This window comes from Nerophis lumbriciformis, linkage group LG05 (genome assembly GCF_033978685.3).
Source record: "Nerophis lumbriciformis linkage group LG05, RoL_Nlum_v2.1, whole genome shotgun sequence".
Taxonomy (NCBI): Eukaryota; Metazoa; Chordata; class Actinopteri; order Syngnathiformes; family Syngnathidae; genus Nerophis; species Nerophis lumbriciformis.
In genome coordinates, this window is record NC_084552.2 from 14,461,025 (window position 1) to 14,484,181 (window position 23,157).

Sequence of the window (23,157 nt, forward strand, 5' to 3'; positions counted from 1 at the left end):
CATGGCAAGCTAGAACCACAGTGAAGGATGACTTCTCATTCCCTGTGGTGCGAATATTCACCGTACGTGCTCCCGTTGTATCCATAGTGCGGTTCACAGGAATATCAGTTGCTGTGAAATAGTAATCCGTGTGCGGATGGAGAGATTGCGTCTTTTCATGAACGGGATACCTGTCGCTTAGTAGGAGCCATTTTGTGGTCTTTACAGATGTAAACACACAAAGGAAATGAAACGTACGGTGATATCCGCGCGCTTTTTCTTCTTCTACGCGGGCGGGTGGTTGCTTACAGTAGAAGAAGAAGCGCTTCCTGTTCTATGGGGGCGGGTGCTTACCTTGGCGGTTGCTTGCGAAGAAGAAGAAGCGCTTCCTGTTCTACCGGGAAAAAAGATGGCGGCTTTTTACCGAAGTTGCGAGACCGAAACTTTATGAAAATGAATCTTAATATTTATCCATATATAAAGCGCACCGGGTTATAAGGCGCACTGTCAGCTTTTGAGTAAATGTGTGGTTTTTAGGTGCGGCTAATAGTGCGGAAAATACGGTAGTCTCTTTCAGAGGTTGGCGGAGCAAAGGTCAGGACGCACACAGCGTGGCAAAAACTAGTCCTCTCAAAACAAGGTGGCTAGGAAAACAAAAACACAACGAGGTCAATATTACAGAAATATGCGAAGGCAACATACCAGGGAAGCAGAATCAAGGTAGCACATGTCAGAGCGGAGTTCAGGAACAATAACCGGCAGGGACCAGCTGGTGGAGACGCACTTAAATGCTACCAGGAGGTGATTAGTAGCAGGTGTGCCTCGTTGGGGACAAAAGACTGTGGAAGAAACTGAAAAACCAATAGAGAAGGCAGTGAGAAGACAACAAACATAACACAATGATCGGACATTACTTTAGTGTACGGGAGTATCATAACTTTGGAGGTGGTGACACCCCGGACAAAGACTAGAACTATCGTATTACCGTTGCGATGCGTGGATTCATTTATTATTTGTGTAAGACCACAGCTATCAATTATAGTCTGGAGAGCCACGCACGGAGGGTCTGACGCATACTTGCCAACCCTCCCTGATTTTCCGGGAGACTCCCGAAATTCAGCGCCTCTCCTGAAAACCTCCCGGGACAAATTATCTCCCGAAAATCTCCCGAAATTCAGGCGGACTCAGGCTTTCCCACAATATAAACGGTGTGCCTGCCCAATGACGTTATAACTGTAGAATGATCGAGGGCGAGTTCTTAGTTCCTTATGTGGGTTTATTGTTAGGCGGTTTCATTAACGTCCTCCCAGCGCGGTAACAACACACAACAACAGCAGTCACGTTTTCGTCTACCGTAAAGCAGTTTGTCTGCCGTAAACAGCAATGTTGTGACACTCTTAAACAGGACAATACTGCCATCTAGTGCATTTGATGAAAGCACTTTTGTGCGTGCCACACAGCAATGCATCATCAGAGAGGACGTTCAGCATGGTTAGAAAAATAGTGACAGAGAATAGAACAAGGATGGACAATTCAACCCTTAACCCAACAAGTATATGTGTAAATAAATGAACACTAAAATTCAAGTATTTCTTTTATATATATATATATATATATATATATATATATATATATATATATATATATATATATATATATATACACAATAAAATAAATATATATTTATAGCTAGAATTCACTGAAAGTCAAATATTTCTTCTATATATATATATATACTTCTCCCCTCTTAGCCACGCCCCCAACCACGCCCCCACCCCACCCCCACCCCCCCACACACACACCTCCCGAAATCGGAGGTTTCAAGGTTGGCAAGTATGGTCTGACGGGGTATTCATAAGGATATTAAAATCCCCCATTATAATTATAGTATCTGCGTGCATCACTAGACCAGCGACAAACTCTGAAAATTCACTGATAAAGTCCGAATTGGGCTCAGGGGGACGATAGATAACAGCCAGATGGAGAGGTAGTGGTGTGAAAGACCTCATAGTAAGCACCTCAAATGATTTGTATTTATTACCTAGGTTAGGGGTAAGGTTAAGAGAAAATAGCAATGTTATCGTCCGCTTTAACACAAAAACCAATGTTTGGACACAAATGCAGTTTTAATGTCAGAATGTCACAGGAACTTTTTAAAAATGCTTTTCTTGAATGCACCTCGTGTATTTGTTGAAAACTTCCAAAAAGTTTTATCCCAGGTTCTTTTCTCGTGAATTTTTCTACGAGAGTCGGAGCCTGCTCACTCATCTTTGCTTTGACCTCTGACGTACAGCATAGCGACAGGCCATTCACGTAAGCGGTGAAGGAGCATGTGTACTCCATCTGTTACACATCCTTTATATAATAACAATAGTAATAATCCTTCATATTAATAATGAGGGCACTGTGAGTATGATTCATGTTCTGTGAGTATGATTCACCTGCGTGCTGACAAATGATGCCAGGGACTCAGGAAAGGTCAATGGGATGAGTGAAGGAAGGAAGGAAGGAAGGGTGAAGGACCTTTTATAGGCGCTCAGCAGTAAGTTTCTTATTTAGACGCACGTCTGAATGTCACTACTTGGAGTCGAGTGACTCACCAGCAGCACACTCAAAGATCAAAATGATAAACTTGGATTTTCTTTAGAGTACCGGTAGTCGGCGTACAGCAGGGATATTCAACTGAATGGTTCTGGAAGCCATATTCCCAAGAAGCTAAGGACCGGGGGGCTGGACTTCTCCTTTCCCTGTAAGATAGGAGTTAAACCAAGAAAAGGCTAGGCCAATACGCGTTTTGATACGTTCTAATAGAATGTTATGATTGACGGTATCGAATGCAGCGCTAAGATCAAGTAGCAGCAACATCAGCATCCATAGTTAGCAACAGGTCATTAGTCATTTTTGCAAGGGCTGTCTCCGTAGAGTGATTTGCCCTGAGAGATTGTTAGACGCTAAGTGTTCATTTAGCTGCTGTGCAACAATTTATTCAAGGATTTTCGAGATAAAGGGAAGGTGGGACGCCGGCCGGTAGTTTACCATGAGGTTAGGTCTTTTGAGCAAAGGATGAATAACCACTTTTTTTGAATGCAAGGGGAACAGTACCTAAAGTTGATATAAATGTTGTCAACATTTATATCCATGACCTGCCTGCAACTCAGTCAAAGAAGTGATCTGGCCATCCTACTTAGTAAGCCATCCTGGGAAGCAGCGGAACAGGACCTCTCTGAGGACATGAACATCCTGTCATCATACTTGAGGAAATGGTGTCTCAAGCTCAGCATGGATAAAACAACATCTTCAATGTTCCACCTCAACAACATGGAAGCAGCCCGTGAGATGAACATCATGGTGGATAATGACCGGTTACTAGAGATGCGCGGTTTGCGGACACAACTGCGGAGTCCGCGGATTATCCGCGGGTCGGGCGGTTGAAATAAAAAAAAATTTGATTTTATCCGCGGGTCGGGTCGTGCGGTTGAAATAAAAAAAAATTAGATTTTAAATAGATTCAGGCGGGTGGCAGTTAAACCAATTCGGAAATATATATACATAGTTAAATGTTGTTACCCACATACGAAAAACGAGCAGGCACCCGCAGCATATTCCACAACAGAAGAAGAAGAAAAAAAGAGATGGACACTTTTACGGAGCGGAGAAGGGACGCCTCGCCGGGCTCCGGGACCGAGGCCCCTTTCCCCGAGAGGGCCCCACCGGGAGCCGTAGCTGAGGTGATCCGCAAGAAGGGCCCGACGCACGTCCAGGGTCACCACCGCGCCCACCGCACCGACACCCCGCCTCGTCCGCCTTTGCCGCAGCCGGCGTCACGCGCAGCAGGTAAGCAGCTTACCTGCCCGCCACCCCCGTGGCCGGGGGCTCGTAACAGGGGTCACTCCGTGCGCGCAGCTTACCTGCCCGCCACCCCCGTTGCTGGGGGCGCGTAACAGGGGTCACTCCGCGCGCAGTGCGCTCACGAAAGGGGTGGGGCTCACCCTGGTGAGCCGAGTGGGCCACTTTTGGTAAGCAGAACTGGCGCTGCGGGATGAACCGAACGCCGGGTTAAGGCGCCCGATGCCGACGCTCATCAGACCCCAGAAAAGGTGTTGGTTGATATAGACAGCAGGACGGTGGCCATGGAAGTCGGAACCCGCTAAGGAGTGTGTAACAACCCACCTGCCGAATCAACTAGCCCTGAAAATGGATGGCGCTGGAGCGTCGGGCTCATACCCGGCCGTCGCCGGCAGCGAGAGCCGCGAGGGCTAGGCTGCGACGAGTAGGATGGCCGCCGCGGTGCGCGCTGAAGCCTCGGGCGCGAGCCCGGGTGGAGCCGCCGCGGGTGCGAGGGACATCGCACCTCCACGTACTTAGAGGTGCGCTCAGCGCGGCTCCCAGATGATTGCGCACTGGTGTGCGTCTGGGCCGTGACAGCGTGGCACGCGAATGTCTCTGCTGCATTGGATCAGTCTCCTTTCTTTAACAGGCAAAAGCTTTATAACCTCACTAATGCCTTGCATCGTCTATATTAGATATATAACAACGGGCGGGTGCGGTTTTGATTAAATGTTAGTTCGGGTGGATGGCGGATGGTTGACGACTTTTGTGATGCGGTTGCGGATGAAATAATTGCCTATCCGCGCATCTCTACCGGTTACAGTCCCAGCCCGTTCCCACGTACCTCGGTGTGAAGCTTGACAGAACACTGACATTCAAACAACACCTGCACAGTGCCAAGACAAAGACAAGTGCCCGTACCACCCTAGTACGGCGGCTAGCCGGAACCACATGGAGAGCCACGACGAAGACACTGCACAAGTCCACGCTGGCCCTGGTGTTCTCAGCCGCCGAGTACTGTGCCCCGGTTTGGTGCCGTAGCGCCCATGTAAAGAAGTTGGATGTCGCCCTCAACAGTGCCCTGCGGACCGTCTCCGGGTGCCTGCGAGGGACCCCAGTAAACCTACTGCCCATCCTCGCTGGCATCGCCCCGGCAAACATCAGACGAGAAGCAGCCACACTGGCCCTCTCCCGAAAGGCACAGACCAGCGAATCCCACCTCCTCCATAAGATCGTCACAGAAACACCACGACGCGTGCGCCTAAAGTCAAGGCGCCCCTTTGCCATGCAAGCCCTCGAGCTGCTCAGCACAACATCAGCTGATACTTCCAAGGCCACCTGGGTCAAGACGAGATGGAGAGAACAGTGGAAGTTAGCAGAACCATCTAGGCTGCACCACTACATCGACGACCCCACAGATGTCTCCGGCCAGGAACTGCCCCGGAAGCAGTGGACAACCCTCAACCGCTTGAGGACCGGCGTCGGACGCTACGGAGCAGCAATGAAGAGGTGGGGACTTGTGGAAGATGCATCCTTCGAGTGTGGGGACTCAGTCCAGACAGTAGAGCATATAGTAACTAGTTGCCCCAAACACCGGCCACCGAATGGCGAACAAGGTCTGATTGACCTGGACGATGACACGTTGACCTGGCTCGCCTCAACAGAGCTGAAAATCTAAAGACACACGACAGAAGAAGAAGTAAAGTGATAAGTTAATAATATTTAGCACTGATGGTCCTAATATTACAAACAGCTCTTTGATAAGTTTCCCAGCAAGTGGGTCAAGTAAACATGTTGTTTGTTTTGTCCCATTTACACGCTGCAGCAGTTCCTCTAATATTATTTCATCAAAAAGAGAGACCGTTTTGGAAGGAAATAGCCATCGTACATACATTTGTATCTACGTTAGTAGATCCTAGTTGTAGCTGGGATGCGTTGTCTTTAATCTCCTTTCTAATTAGTTAAATTTTCTTATTAAAGAAATTCATAAAGTAATCTGCCGAGTGGGTGGAGCTACTGGGTGGAGTCCCTTGTTGGGTTAGTGCTGCGACTGTACTGAACAAATATTTAGGAGCGTTTTTATTTAAGCGGATGAGATTGGAGTAGTAATTAGTTTTAGCTAAGGTAAGCGTGCGGTTATAAGTTATTAAACTATCACTCTATGCTTGATGGAAAACCTCCAGTTTAGTCGCACGCCATTTGCGTTCCAGCTTTCTACATGATAGTTTAAGAGCTCTAGTTTCTTCTGTAAACCATGGGGTACGCCTTTTATGGTTCTTTTTTAGCTTTAACAATGTTGTTGTGTAGGGCATCGTTAAAGTTGTTAGTGAGGTTATCGATAGAGCCCACAAAATTTGGGAATGGCGCCATTACCAAAGGCAGTAGGCCAGCAAGAATCGTAGTTGTGGCTGCTAAAGCAGTGGTTATTTGTAGCTAGTCAGAACATCGAATTTTATAAGGTAATGATCGGACATTACTTTAGTGTACGGGAATATCATAACTTTGGAGGTGGTGACACCCCGGACAAGGACTAGCTCTATCGTATTACGGTTACGATGCGTGGGTTAATTTATTATTTGTGTAAGACCACAGCTATCAATTATAGACTGGAGCGCCACGCACGGAGGGTCTGATGGGGTATTCGTATGGATATTAATATCCCCCATTATAATTATATTATCTGCGTGTGTCACTAGATTAGCGACAAACCAGATGGAGAGTGTGACAGACCTCACAGTAAGCACCTCAAATGGTTTATATTTATTACCTAGGTTAGGGGTAAGGTTAAGGTTTTCATTACATATTAGTGCGACCCTTCCAACCCTTTTAAGGGGACGAGCAACATGTGCACTCTTACAGTTAGAAGGAGATGCCTCGTTAAGCGGGAAGAATTCATCTGGTTTGAGCCAGGTTTCGCTGTGACCAAAATGTTAAGATTGTTGTCTCTAATGACCTTTTTAATTGACAACGTTTTGGGAGACAATGATCTGATGTTTAAAAAGTCCATTGTTTTGAGGAATGTTTGTTAATGGTATTAATAGCGTTACGTTTTTATTTTGTGTAATAATTTGGATCACATCTAGGAATTGATATGATGGGGATCTTCAGATTGTTTGCTTGTGTCATAATTTGCCACCTCAGTAGAGTGCATGTGTACCTCTGGCACAGTCACTAAAGAAAAAGTATTACGTGAGTCATGTAATATTCTACAAGAAATGCTGTGCGAGCAGGAAATTTACAGCAGTTCAGAATTACTCTGCACTGGAAAAAAAAAACAACACAACCAATTCTGCGTCAACACACTTGTGGTGTGGGGCTGCATGAGTGCTGCCCACATTGGATGAGCTGTGGTTCATTGGGAAAATGTGAATTCCAACATGTACCATGACATTGTGAAGCCCAGCTTTGACAAAATTGCAAGAAAAATAAGTGACGCTCAGGCTAAATATGGACGAAGTTATCATCACTCGTCTTTTAAACAGCAATTGTTGTGTGTTGGTTTTGTCGGAGGCAGATATTTACATGTATCCGAATTTAAGTGTTACTTCTTTTTATTTCATAATCATATTACAAAACAGCTAGTGTTTTTCTTCCAAATGTGGTCTTTTGGTTGTCTGCAAAACTGTGTGCTTAACCTTGAGTGAGGAATGTTAGAGAGAGAGAGATAATGGACATGTGTTTTGGCTGGAGAGACATGACTGCCAGGGGGGGGAGGAAGAGAGACTTAAGAGGGGAGAGGGTTTTGTCGGGGGGGGGGCAGACCATCTTAGCGGCGCGATTGAATGTTCTATGCTGGACTGGTCTCAATGTATATATGCAAAGCTTTGCAAATATATTACAAAATACCTATTCTGTCTGGTGGTTTTTCTACTCAGCTTTAAGTGTCGTAAAGAGCTTGGGAGCGACTTGTGACTTGAATTCCCTGGGAGGAACAACTGGTCCAAAACGCAACAGTTTATTTTCACAACACTAAACACAAACCCCAAAACCAGTGAAGTTGGCATGTTGTGTAAATTGTAAATAAAAACAGAATACAATGATTTGCAAATCCTTTTTAGACAAGATACTTAACGTTCGAACTTGAAAACTTTATTTTTTGCAAATATTAACTCACTTGGAATTTGATGCGTGCAACATGTTTCAAAAAAAGCTGGCACAAGTGGCAAAAAAGACTGAGAAAGTTGAGGAGTGCTCATCAAACACTTATTTGGAACATCCCACAGGTGAACAGGCTAATTGGGAACAGGTGGGTGCCATGATTGGGTATAAAAACAGCTTCCATGAAATGCTCAGTCATCACCACTTTGTGAACAAATGCGTGAGCAACTTGTCGGACAGTTTAAGAACAACATTTCTCAATGAGCCATTGCAAGGATTTTAGGGATTTCACCATCTAAGGCTTGTAATATCATCAAAAGGTTCAGAGAATCTGGAGAAATCACGGCCCGTAACACCGAATGCCCGTTACCTTCGATCCTTCAGGGGGTACTGCATCAAAAAACTTGTAAAGGATATCACCACATGGGCTCAGGAACACTTCAGAAAACCACTGTCAGTAACTACAGTTTGTCGCTACATCTGTAAGTGCAATTTTAAACTCGTACTATGCAAAGCGAACGCCATTTATCAACAACACCCAGAAACGCCGCCGGCTTCACTGGGCCCGAGCTCATCTAAGATGGACTGATGCAAAGTGTAAAAGTGTTCTGCGGTCTGACGAGTCCACATTTCAAATTGTTTTTGGAGCATACATTTGAAACTAACTAACAATAACAATATACTTAGTTACCTATAACACAAAGTTATGTATTTAAATATATATATATAATATTTGTTTTAGCATTTTTTTAAGGATACAAATATATCAAAATGTCCCCCCATACATGACTTTTCAGCCCTTGGTGGGAAAAAATTGGACACCCCTGAGCTAAAGTATGAAAAGTATCGATATTTTGATTTGAGAGTTGATATTAGAGCATAACGATGTTGTATCGCTGGCATCGATATTTTAGTATCAGTACCTTGAAAAGATCTAATACTTTTGACACATAGTGTATTGTAATACAACAGCATAATGTGTAATATGTCAAAGTCTTAGTCAGCAGGAAGGATACAAACATGTTCCCTCAAGGATGGAAGGCAGTGAAGTGTAAGATGTGCACGTGATGGTGTGCACGTGAGCCACACAAACATGGCAGCACGTACCGAAGCTGCCGGGCAGATTTCCTGCTGTCCTCATCAAAGTGACCTGCTCAAGAAGGCCTTGACGTCATGCCCAAAGGCACTTCAGACAGTAGTCTTGTAAGGACACGCTGCATGGACCGTAGTCACGGTCAGTTCACCTTATTTTGACATATTTCATATTCATCAAAGATCATTATTAACAATGTTAGATATGAAAGATCATTAATAACAATGTTAGATATGAAAGATCATTAATAACAATGTTAGATATGAAAGATCATTAATAATAATGTTGGATAGGAAAAATCATTATTAACACGTTTAGATAGGAAAAATCATTATTAACAAGATTAGATATGAACGATCATTAATAACAATGTTAGATATGAAAGATCATTAATAATATGGGATATGAAAGATCATTAATAACAATGTTAGATGTCAACGATCGTTAAAAATGTTAGATATGAAAGATCATTAATAACTATGTTAGAGATGAACGATCATTACTAACAATGTTAGATATGAAAGATCATTAATAACAATGTCAGGTATGAAAGATCATTAATAATGTTAGATATGAAAGATCATTAATAACAATGTTGGATATGAACGATCATTAATAACAATGTTCGATATGAACGATCATTAATAACAATGTTAGATATGAACGATCATTAATAACAATGTTCGATATGAAAGATAATTAATAACAATGTTCGATATGAACGCTCATTAATAACAATGTTAGATATGAACGAGCATTAATAACAGTGTTAAATATGAAAGATCATTAATAACAATGTCAGATATGAAAGATTAATAACAATGTTAGATATGAAAGATCAATTATAACAATGTTAGATAAGAAAGATCATTATTGACAAGATTAGATATGAAAGATCATTCATAACGATGTTCAATATGAACGATCATTAATAACAATGTTAGATATGAAAGATCATTAATAACAATGTTAGATATGAAAGGTCATTGATAACAGTGTTAGTTATGAAAGATCATTGATAATGTCAGATATGAAAGATCATTAATAACAATGTTAGATATGAAAGATCATTAATAACAATGTTAGATATGAACGATCATTAATAACATTGTTTGATATGAAAGATCATTAATAACAATGTTAGAGATGAACGATCATTAATAACAATGTTAGATATGAACGATCATTAATAACAATGTTGGATATGAAAGAGCATTATTAACAATGTCAGATATGAAAGATCATTAGTAATAATTTTAGATAGGAAAAATAATTAATCACAATGTTGGATATGAAATATCAGTTATAACAATGTTAGATATTAGAGATAATTAATAATGTTAGAAATGAACAATCATTAATAACAATGTTAGATATGAAAGATCATTAATGTCAGATATGAAAGATCATTAATAACAAGATTAGATATGAAAGATCATTACAAACAATGTTAGATATGAACGATCATTAATAACTGTTAGCGATGAACGATCATTAATAACACTGTTAGATATGAACGATCATTAATAACAATGTCAGATATGAAAGATCATGAATAATAATTTTAGATAGGAAAAATAATTAATCACAATGTTATATATGAAATATCAGTTATAACAATGTTAGATATGATAGATCATTAAAAACAAGATTAGATATAAAAGATAATTAATAACAATGTTAGATATGAAAGATCATTAATAACAATGTTAGATATGAAATATCATTAATAACAATGTTAGATATTAAAGATCATTATTAACAATATTAGATATGAAAGATCATTAATAACAATGTTAGAGATGAACGATCATTAATAACAATGTTAGATATGAACGATCATTAATAACAATGTCAGATATGAAAGATCATGAATAATAATTTTAGATAAGAAAAATAATCACAATGTTATATATGAAATATCATTAAAAACAAGATTAGATATAAAAGATAATTAATAACAATGTTAGATATGAAAGATCTTTAATAACAATGTTAGATATGAAATATCATTAATAACAATGTAGATATTAAATATCATTATTAACAATGTTAGATATGAAAGATCATTAATAACTATGTTAGAGATGAACGATCATTACTAACAATGTTAGATATGAAAGATCATTAATAACAATGTCAGGTATGAAAGATCATTAATAATGTTAGATATGAAAGATCATTAATAACAATGTTGGATATGAACGATCATTAATAACAATGTTCGATATGAACGATCATTAATAACAATGTTAGATATGAACGATCATTAATAACAATGTTCGATATGAAAGATAATTAATAACAATGTTCGATATGAACGCTCATTAATAACAATGTTAGATATGAACGAGCATCAATAACAGTGTTAAATATGAAAGATCATTAATAATGTCAGATATGAAAGATTAATAACAATGTTAGATATGAAAGATCAATTATAACAATGTTAGATAAGAAAGATCATTATTGACAAGATTAGATATGAAAGATCATTCATAACAATGTTCAATATGAACGATCATTAATAACAATGTTAGATATGAAAGATCATTAATAACAATGTTAGATATGAAAGGTCATTGATAACAGTGTTAGTTATGAAAGATCATTGATAATGTCAGATATGAAAGATCATTAATAACAATGTTAGATATGAACGATCATTAATAACATTGTTTGATATGAAAGATCATTAATAACAATGTTAGAGATGAACGATCATTAATAACAATGTTAGATATGAACGATCATTAATAACAATGTTAGATATGAAAGAGCATTAATAACAATGTCAGATATGAAAGATCATTAGTAATAATTTTAGATAGGAAAAATAATTAATCACAATGTTGGATATGAAATATCAGTTATAACAATGTTAGATATTAGAGATAATTAATAATGTTAGAAATGAACAATCATTAATAACAATGTTAGATATGAAAGATCATTAATGTCAGATATGAAAGATCATTAATAACAAGATTAGATATGAAAGATCATTAAAAACAATGTTAGATATGAACGATCATTAATAACTATGTTAGCGATGAACGATCATTAATAACAATGTTAGATATGAACGATCATTAATAACAATGTCAGATATGAAAGATCATGAATAATAATTTTAGATAGGAAAAATAATTAATCACAATGTTATATATGAAATATCAGTTATAACAATGTTAGATATGATAGATCATTAAAAACAAGATTAGATATAAAAGATAATAACAATGTTAGATATGAAATATCATTAATAACAATGTTAGATATGAAAGATCATTAATAACAATGTTAGATATGAAATATCATTAATCACAATGTTATATATGAAATATCATTAATAACAATGTTAGAGATGAACGATCATTAATAACAATGTTAGATATGAACGATCATTAATAACAATGTCATATATGAAAGATCATGAATAATAATTTTAGAAAAATAATCACAATGTTATATATGAAATATCATTAAAAACAAGATTAGATATAAAAGATAATTAATAACAATGTTAGATATGAAAGATCATTAATAACAATGTTAGATATGAAATATCATTAATAACAATGTTAGATATTAAAGATCATTATTAACAATGTTAGATATGAAAGATCATTAATAACTATGTTAGAGATGAACGATCATTACTAACAATGTTAGATATGAAAGATCATTAATAACAATGTCAGGTATGAAAGATCATGAATAATAATTTTAGATAGGAAAAATAAATAATCACAATGTTAGATATGAAATATCAGTTATAACAATGTTAGATATGATAGATCATTAAAAACAAGATTAGATATGAAATATCATTAATAACAATGTTAGATATGAAAGATCATTAATAACAATGTTAGAGATGAACGATCATTAATAACAATGTTAGATATGAACGATCATTAATAACAATGTCAGATATGAAAGATCATGAATAATAATTTTAGATAGGAAAAATAATCACAATGTTATATATGAAATATCATTAAAAACAAGATTAGATATAAAAGATAATTAATAACAATGTTAGATATGAAAGATCATTAATAACAATGTTAGATATGAAATATCATTAATAACAATGTTAGATATTAAAGATCATTATTAACAATGTTAGATATGAAAGATCATTAATAACTATGTTAGAGATGAACGATCATTACTAACAATGTTAGATATGAAAGATCATTAATAACAATGTCAGGTATGAAAGATCATGAATAATAATTTTAGATAGGAAAAATAAATAATCACAATGTTAGATATGAAATATCAGTTATAACAATGTTAGATATGATAGATCATTAAAAACAAGATTAGATATAAAAGATAATTAATAATGTTAGATATGAAATATCATTAATGACAATGTTAGATATTAAAGATCATTATTAACAATGTTAGATATGAAAGATCATTAATAACAATGTTAGAGATGAACGATCATTAATAACAATGTTCGATATGAACGATCATTAATAACAATGTCAGATATGAAAGATCATGAATAATAATTTTAGATAGGAAAAATAATCACAATGTTATATATGAAATATCATTAAAAACAAGATTAGATATAAAAGATAATTAATAACAATGTTAGATATGAAAGATCATTAATAACAATGTTAGATATGAAATATCATTAATAACAATGTTAGAGATGAACGATCATTAATAACAATGTTAGATATGAACGATCATTAATCACAATGTCAGATATGAAAGATCATGAATAATAATTTTAGATAGGAAAAATAATTAATCACAATGTTAGATATGAAATATCGGTTATAACAATGTTAGATATGAAAGATCATTAATAACAAGATTAGATATGAAAGATCATTAATAACAAGATTAGGTATGAAAGATCATTAATAACAAGATTAAATATAAAATATAATTAATCCAGTGACCGAGAGGCACTTCCAGGTTTCAGGCCATGGTCTAGACTAGAGTCCCATTCGTGTACTGTTTATTTCCCTAAATCAGTGAAAATGTGGGCGTATTTTGAAAGGTTTAGAGGCAAATATATAAGCCATCATTAAAAAATATTTAAAATGAGATGGAGTCTATTTTTACGCGCTAAAGTAAAATATCTTTGAAAGATTTAAGCCATATATCACCACCAAGACATCACTGCTCGCTACGACCTCACTTCCTTTGACACTCACAAGGATTTACAGAAGAAAAGATTGTCTTTACATCTGAGGGGTCCACAAATTAAACATTAATGAGTGAAAGACAAGTTGGATTTACTGTGCATCGCTAAGTAACATATTTGATTGACATAATGAGTGCTGCTGTGATCGTGACGCTAATGAGAAAAAGGTTTTTTTGCCGTTGATTTCCTGCTACAAATATTAGTCTGATCTACAATTCATGTCTGCAGTTGTTTTTCTGCTGTGAAGTTGATATTTTGTCTCATTATTTAGCTGTAGATATCCCTGTTGTTCAAGATTCAGTATATGCTGTTGAGATTTATTCATCCACAAAACCCAAAACCAGTGAAGTTGTGTAAATGGTAAATAAAAACAAAATACAATGATTTGCAAATCCTTTTCAACTTATATTCAATTGAATAGACTGCAAAGACAAGATATTTAACGTTCAAACTGGTAAACTTTGTTATTTTTTGCAAATATTAGCTCATTTGGAATTTGATGCCTGCAACATGATTCAAAAAAGCTGGCACAAGTGGCAAAAAAGACTGAGAAAGTTGAGGAATGCTCATCATACACTTATTTGAAACATCCCACAGGTGAACAGGCTAATTGGGAACAGGTGGGTGCCATGATTGGGTATAAAAGCAGCTTCCATGAAATGCTCAGTCATTCACAAACAAGGATGGGGCGAGGGTCACCACTTTGTCAACAAATGCGTGAGCAAATTGTTGAACAGTTTAAGAAAAACCTTTCTCAACCAGCTATTGCAAGGAATTTAGGGATTTCACCATCTACGGTCTGTAATATCATCAAATGGTTCAGAGAATCTGGAGAAATCACTGCAATGTGTCACACCTGGGTGAAGTCTTGTCTGGGTTTCGTCTGTTGTCATGTTGTCTTGCCATTTCCTGTTTTATTTTGAAAGATTAACTCTCCCTCTCATTTCAGGTCACTTGCCTTTCCTCCTGTTTCACTGGTCTGACGTCTCTCCTGATTGCCTGATTGTTCCCACCTGTGTCACACTCCCTCATGTGTATAAATGTCTCGTCCTCCTCTTGTCTTGTGCCAGAGTGTCTCGTTACTTCATGTGCGTACCTCCAGCGTTCCCTTGCCATAGCATTGTCCACAGCCACAGCCACGTTTCTTGTATCTTTTTGGATCCATGGGAGTATTTTGATTTGTAAGTTTTCTCAGGTAAGAATAGCTTTCTAGCATGACCTCCATTGGAGCGACTTTTGTTATACTTAGTAGTTTTTTTGTTCATAGCCCCTTTTTCCCTCCGTAGACGGAGCGTTTTTGAGTTATTGATATTTTTGTTAGTTTAGAGCTCAGGTCAGTTGTGTTTTTATAGCCTGTTTTGTTTCTCCTGTTTTGGACCCCTTCCCTTGTCCAAATAAATATATTGTCTTCAAATCCTGCATCTGTGTTCAGAGTCCTGTTCTGGTCGTGACAGTACACTCTGGCCAGTATGGACACAGCAGGATCGAAGCAGTGGGCCGCGACCCTTCATGCGCAGGAATCCCGCCTCTCCGCTCATGAGGAGCGGGTGGCAGTCTTGGGCCAGGGAATCCAGGGGATCGCCCGAATCCAAGAGAACTTTCAGACCGCTGTTACCTCCCAGGTGGGCCAACTTGGGGAACAGGTGCAACTTTTGTTCACCCAAATGACCAAGCCTGGTCCCGCACCCCATGTGCCTGAGCCGCAGCCAGCCCCCATGACTCAGGTACTCCCCACCATTTATAGTGGGGTGGGAGCCCGATTGGCCCCTCCAGAACGCTTTGCGGGCAAACCCGGACAATGCAAAGAATTTATCATAAGCTGTGAGATGCATTTGGAGCTCTCGCCCCATGCCTTTCCCACCGATCGTGCTAAGGTGTCTTTTATGATCTCTTATCTGGCGGGGAGAGCAAGGAAATGGGCCATGACCGAGTGGTCCAGGGGCTCTCACATATGCAGCTCACTCCAAGACTTCACAGAGACTCTCCAAAATACTTTTGATCCTGTCTCTACTGAGCGCGAAAGGGCCAGAGAGCTAAGTAGGATTAGTCAGGGGAAAGAATCAGCTTCTGATTATGCCATTCGTTTTCGAACACTGGCCGCAGACAGCGGATGGAACACTACAGCACTCTATGACGTCTTCCTCAAGGGGCTGGCCGGCCCGCTTCTGGAGCGACTGCTACCCATAGACCTACCCGCGACCCTGGACGACCTCATCACCCTCGCCATCAGGACAGACCAACGACTACAGGAGTTCAAGTTTCTCCAAGGAGGCCGTCCGACGGATCCAGACCACCAGCCGCAGTTTTCCCTCACCGCCAGTTCTACTCCAGGTCCTCAACCAACAGTACGGCTTCCCTATACCCTGCCTGAGAGGGGAGAGGAGCCCATGCAGTTGGGCCGGGCACGACTCCCTCTGGTAGAGCGCCAACGTCGCCTTAAGGAGGGGCGATGTTTCTATTGTGGGGAGGTGGGGCATCTCGTGGCCGCCTGCCCTTCCAAGTCGACCCAGGTGAGGGATCAGAATCCTGCCTCAAGTGCTACTGTGCGTACCTTGACACCCATTAAGGTAACCAATGACTCTATTAGTGTGGTTATGCATGTTTTAATTGACTCTGGGGCTGATGAGAGCTTGATGGACTGGGGTTTAGCCAAGAAATTGGGAGTAAAAACAAGGGTCATCACACCCCCCCTTAAGGCTAGCGCCCTTAATGGTAGCGCTTTATTCACGATCACCCATGTCACAGAACCCGTAGCCATAGACATTGATAATCACCACGAAGTATTGAACTTTTTTTTGTTTCACTCACCAGCACGCACCCTGGTATTGGGACATCCATGGCTCATTTACCACAACCCCCACATAGACTGGCCCACAGGCAAAATCAGGGGCTGGGGTAGGAACTGTGTGGGGAAATGTATGAGGGTTAGTGCCCCAGCAAAAACCACCACGAACATCAACTCTGTTTCTGCTCACTTTACCATAGAACCACAGCACCCAGATTTGACGTCAGTACCTCCTTGCTATCACCACCTGAAGGAGGTCTTTAATAAGGTAAAAGCTACATCGCTCCCACCACATCGTCCTTACGATTGTGCTATAGACCTCATTCCCGGATCTACCATCCCCAAGGGGCGCCTATATTCGGTTTCAGGTCCCGAAAAACATGCTATGAAAGACTACATACAATCCTCACTTAAAACGGGACTCATCCGTCCCTCATCGTCACCTGCTGGAGCAGGCTTTTTCTTTGTATCCAGGAAAGACGGCACCCTGCGACCATGTATAGACTATAGTCCCCTCAACGACATAACAATAAAGAATCGGTACCCTCTGCCATTAATGTCATCAGTCTTCGATCAGCTCCAACAGGCCAAAGTTTTTACCAAGCTTGACCTACGCAATGCTTATCACCTCATTCGCATTAGGGAAGGTGATGAGTGGAAAACCGGATTTAACACCCCTAGTGGCCACTACGAATATTTAGTAATGCCTTTTGGTCTCACTAATGCCCCTGCTGTTTTTCAGGCTATGATTAATGATGTGTTGAGAGACTTTTTGGACAATTTTGTTTTCGTCTATCTTGATGACATACTAATTTATTCTGACAATCTGGACATTCACAGACACCATGTCAGTCAGGTTTTGCAACGGCTCCGGGAAAACCACCTGTACGTAAAAGCTGAAAAGTGTAAATTCCATGCCGACACCATCTCCTTCCTGGGCTTCATTGTAGCCCCTGGAAGTGTACAGATGGATCCGGCTAAAGTTAGCGCAGTCGCCAAGTGGCCAACACCTGATAGTCGTAAGAAGGTTCAGCAATTCCTCGGTTTTGCGAACTTCTACAGACGATTTATCAGAGGCTTTAGCGCAATAGCTTCCCCTCTCCATGCCTTGACTTCTCCACAGGTGCGCTTCCACTGGTCTCCGGAGGCAGAGAGGGCGTTCCAGGATCTCAAGCGCCGCTTCACGACTGCACCCATCCTCACGCTACCAGATCCACAACGCCAATTTGTGGTCGAGGTGGACGTGTCGAACGAGGGAGTTGGGGCGGTCTTATCCCAAAGACTGGAGACAGATGGAAAGACCCACCCCTGTGCTTTTCTGTCTCGCCGGTTGAGCCCTGCAGAACGTAACTATGATGTTGGCAACAGGGAACTTCTGGCGGTCAAGGTAGCGTTGGAAGAGTGGCGACATTGGTTAGAGGGGACACAACATCCTTTCATAGTTTGGACTGACCACAAGAACTTGGAATATATTCGAAACGCCAAGAGACTGAATTCACGTCAGGCCAGGTGGGCATTGTTTTTCAATCGTTTTAACTTCACGTTGTCTTACAGGCCGGGGTCCCGCAACGTCAAGTCAGACGCTTTGTCACGCCTCTACGACCCCGAGCCTGCTGCCAAGGTACCAGAACCCATCCTTCCACTGAACTGTGTGGTTGGAGCGGTCACTTGGCAGATAGAACGAGAGGTAAGGCACGCTAATGGTGAGACCCCTCCACCTAGTGGGTGCCCAGAGAATCGCCTGTTTGTCCAGGTCAGTCTGCGCCCACAGGTGATCCATTGGGCTCACACCTTGCTGCTTACCTGCCATCCGGGGGTCCGGAGAACTATGTTTATGATCTCACAGCGGTTCTGGTGGCCATCCATGGAGGCGGGGGTCCGGGAGTACATAGAGGCGTGTCCGGTCTGCGCTCGTAACAAAACATCCTCTGGGCCACGTGTTGGACTTTTACAGCCGCTGCCTATCCCTTCCAGACCGTGGTCTAACATCTCTATGGACTTCGTCACTGGCCTCCCGGTCTAAAGAGGTAACACCACGGTGCTCACCGTGGTCGATCGATTTTCAAAGATGACACATTTTATTGCTTTGCCAAAGTTGCCCACAGCCAAGGAGACTGCTCAGATATTGATGCAGCACGTTTTTAGAATTCATGGATTTCCCACAGACATTGTATCAGACCGGGGGCCCCAATTCATCTCACGGTTCTGGAAGGAGTTCTGCAAGCTCATCGGGGCTACAGCCAGCCTGACATCAGGATACCACCCGGAGGCAAACGGCCAGACCGAGCGCCTCAATCAACAACTGGAAACCGGCCTCCGATGCCTCGTGTCCCAGAACCCAACAACGTGGAGTTCCCACCTGGTCTGGGTGGAATATGCCCATAACTCCTTGCCTACCTCTGCCACTGGTTTCTCCCCCTTCAAGTGTGTCTATGGCTACCAACCGCCAGTGTTCCCAGACTCAGAGCCAGATTTTCCGTGCCCTCCGCCCACGCCCTGGTGCGCCGATGCCGTCGTATTTGGCTTGCGGCCCGACAAGTGCTCGCTCGCCAAGGAGATCGGGTCAAGAAAGCAGCAGACCGGAAGCGGCGCCCAGCACCTGATTACCGGCCAGGACAGAGAGTATGGCTATCCGCCAAAGACCTGCACCTCAAGGTTCCCTCCAAGAAATTAGCGCCCAGATTCGTGGGTCCCTTTCCCATCACCAAGGTCATCAGTCCAGCAGCAGTACGCCTCCGCCTACCCAGGTCGCTCCGCGGCCACCCTACTTTCCATGTCAGCCAAGTCAAGCCTGCCAAAGAAAGCCCCATGGTCTCAGCCACCAAACCCCCCCCACCGCCGCTGGTAGCTGTAAACTTTTAGCGGTACGCAAAAGAGGTCGAGGTAGACAGTTCTTGGTGGATTGGGAGGGGTACGGTCCAGAAGAGAGACAGTGGATTCCCCAACGGAACATTGATGACCCCTCCCTGATCCGGGACTTCTATAGACTCCACCCTGAGGTCCCTGGGCCGTCAGGAGTCGGCCCTAGAAGGGGGGGTTCTGTCACACCTGGGTGAAGTCTTGTCTGGGTTTCGTCTGTTGTCATGTTGTCTTGCCATTTCCTGTTTTATTTTGAAAGATTAACTCTCCCTCTCATTTCAGGTCACTTGCCTTTCCTCCTGTTTCACTGGTCTGACGTCTCTCCTGATTGCCTGATTGTTCCCACCTGTGTCACACTCCCTCATGTGTATAAATGTCTCGTCCTCCTCTTGTCTTGTGCCAGAGTGTCTCGTTACTTCATGTGCGTACCTCCAGCGTTCCCTTGCCATAGCATTGTCCACAGCCACAGCCACGTTTCTTGTATCTTTTTGGATCCATGGGAGTATTTTGATTTGTAAGTTTTCTCAGGTAAGAATAGCTTTCTAGCATGACCTCCATTGGAGCGACTTTTGTTATACTTAGTAGTTTTTTTGTTCATAGCCCCTTTTTCCCTCCGTAGACGGAGCGTTTTTGAGTTATTGATATTTTTGTTAGTTTAGAGCTCAGGTCAGTTGTGTTTTTATAGCCTGTTTTGTTTCTCCTGTTTTGGACCCCTTCCCTTGTCCAAATAAATATATTCAAATCCTGCATCTGTGTTCAGAGTCCTGTTCTGGTCGTGACACAATGTCCTTGCCCTTCGATCCCTGAGGCGCTACTGCATCAAAAACCGACATCAGTGTGTAAAGGATATCACCACATGGTCTCAGGAACACTTCAGAAAACCACTGTCGGTAACTACAGTTGGTCGCTACCTCTGTAAGTGCAAGTTAAAACTCTACTATGCAAAGCGAAAGCCATCTATCAACAACACCCAGAAACGATATACACAACGTGCCAACTTCACTGGTTTTGGGTTTTGTACTTTATTAATACTATGAAGGATATTTTCTTGATGCAAACAAATAGCACCAAAGACGCTATAATGTGGTCATCCTTATCCAATAAAGCACTTGTCTTTCATATTATCGGCCGATAAATGCTTTAAAATATAATATTGGAAATTATCGATATCGTTTTGTTTTTTTATCGGTATCGTTTTTTTTTTCTTTCTTTCTTTTTCTTTTTTTAATTATATCAACATAAAAAACACAAGATACACTTACAATTAGTGCAACCCACAAAACCTTCCTCCCCCATTCACACAAAAGGGTTGTTTCTTTCTGTTATAAATATTCTGGTTCCTACATTATATATCAATATATATCAATACAGTCTGCAAGGGATACAGTCCGTAAGCACACATGATTGTGCGTGCTGCTGGTCCACTAATAGTACTAACCTTTAACACTTAATTTTACTCATTTTCATTAATTACTAGTTTCTATGTAACTGTTTTTATATTATTTTACTTTCTTTTTTATTCAAGAAAATGTTTATTTATTTATCTTATTTTATTTTATTAATTAAAAAAAAGGACTATATATATATATATATAAACAGATACATACACACACATACAAATGTATCCGCCGCGTGTGCCGTGTGGGCGGTTGTTTGATTCGTCGTCAACACACGTTTATTTTACATCAAGTCACCGCCCGCGGACGACGCCGTATTATAAAACAAGCGCTTCTCGCACGTCGCATCCGTGGCACTGGCGCAGGCGCAGTTTGTTGCCATCCAAGATGGCGACGTCCGCGGCTGACCAAAACACCGCGGAGCAGCCGTCAGAAGAAGACTCATTAAATCCTGCTATGGCCGCCAGCTTCTCGCTCATTCCTCCACAGCTGCGACAACATGTGCTGGACTTTCTGGACAAGGAGGTGGGCAGCGACGTCAAATGTCTGAAGAAGGTTGGCAGCCTGCTGGACAAACTAGAAGAGGACAACCGCATGTTGGAAGAGCAAGTGAGACTTTGGACACATTAATACTGTGTTGTATTGTGTTGTGTTGTGTTGGACACATTAATACTGTGTTGTGTTGGACACATTAATACTGTGTTGTGTTGGACACATTCATACTGTGTTGTGTTGTGTTGGACACATTAATACTGTGTTGTGTTGTGTTGTGTTGGACACATTAATACTGTGTTGTGTTGGACACATTAATACTGTGTTGTGTTGTGTTGGACACATTAATAGTGTTGTGTTGTGTTGGACACATTAATACTGTGTTGTGTTGGACACATTAATACTGTGTTGTGTTGGACACATTAATACTGTGTTGTGTTGGACACATTAATACTGTGTTGTGTTGGACACATTAATACTGTGTTGTGTTGGACACATTAATACTGTGTTGTGTTGGACACATTAATACTGTGTTGTGTTGGACACATTAATACTGTGTTGTGTTGTGTTGGACACATTAATACTGTGTTGTGTTGTTGTGTTGGACACATTAATACTGTATTGTGTTGTTGTGTTGGACACATTAATACTGTATTGTGTTGTGTTGTGTTGGACACATTAATACTGTGTTGTATTGGACACTAATACTGTGTTGTGTTGGGCACATTAATACTGTGTTGTGTTGGACACATTAATACTGTGTTGTAGTGTTGTGTTGTGTTGGACACATTAATACTGTGTTGTGTTGGACACATTAATACTGTGTTGTGTTGTGTTGTGTTGGACACATTAATACTGTTGTATTGGACACATTAATACTGTGTTGTGTTGGACACATTAATACTGTGTTGTATTGGACACATTAATACTGTGTTGTGTTGTGTTGGACACATTAATACTGTGTTGTGTTGTGTTGGACACATTAATACTGTGTTGTGTTGTGTCGGACACATTAATACTGACTGTTGTGTTGTGTTGGACACACACTATGTTATTAATACTGTGTTGTGTGGTGTTGTGTTGGACACACACTATGTTATTAATACTGTGTTGTGTTGGACACACACTATGTTATTAATACTGTGTTGTGTTGAACAAACACTGTTATTAATACTGTGTTGTGTTGTGTTGGACACACACAATGCTATCAGTACTGTGTTGTGTTGTGTTGGACACACAATGTTATTAATACTGTGTTGTGTTGTGTTGGACACACACAATGTTCTTAATACTGTGTTGTGTTGGACACAAACAGTGTTCTTAATACTGACAGTGTTGTGTTGTGTTGTGTTGGACACACACTATGTTATTAATACTGTGTTGTGTTGGACACACACTATGTTATTAATACTGTGTTGTGTTGTGTTGGACACACATAATG

At 40.7% G+C, this 23,157-nt stretch overlaps 1 protein-coding gene across 1 annotated transcript in view; it reads left to right on the forward strand.

Annotated features, from left to right (window-relative positions):
* The first annotated feature begins 21,596 nt into the window (after nt 1-21,596).
* The window catches only part of rint1 (RAD50 interactor 1), a 48,046-nt gene continuing 46,485 nt past the window's right edge, over nt 21,597-23,157 (forward strand). The window contains exon 1 of the mRNA XM_061961239.1: nt 21,597-21,833. Within this exon, the coding sequence (XP_061817223.1) occupies nt 21,612-21,833 (222 nt within the window). The 5' untranslated portion in view covers nt 21,597-21,611. The remainder of the gene's footprint in view (nt 21,834-23,157) is intronic.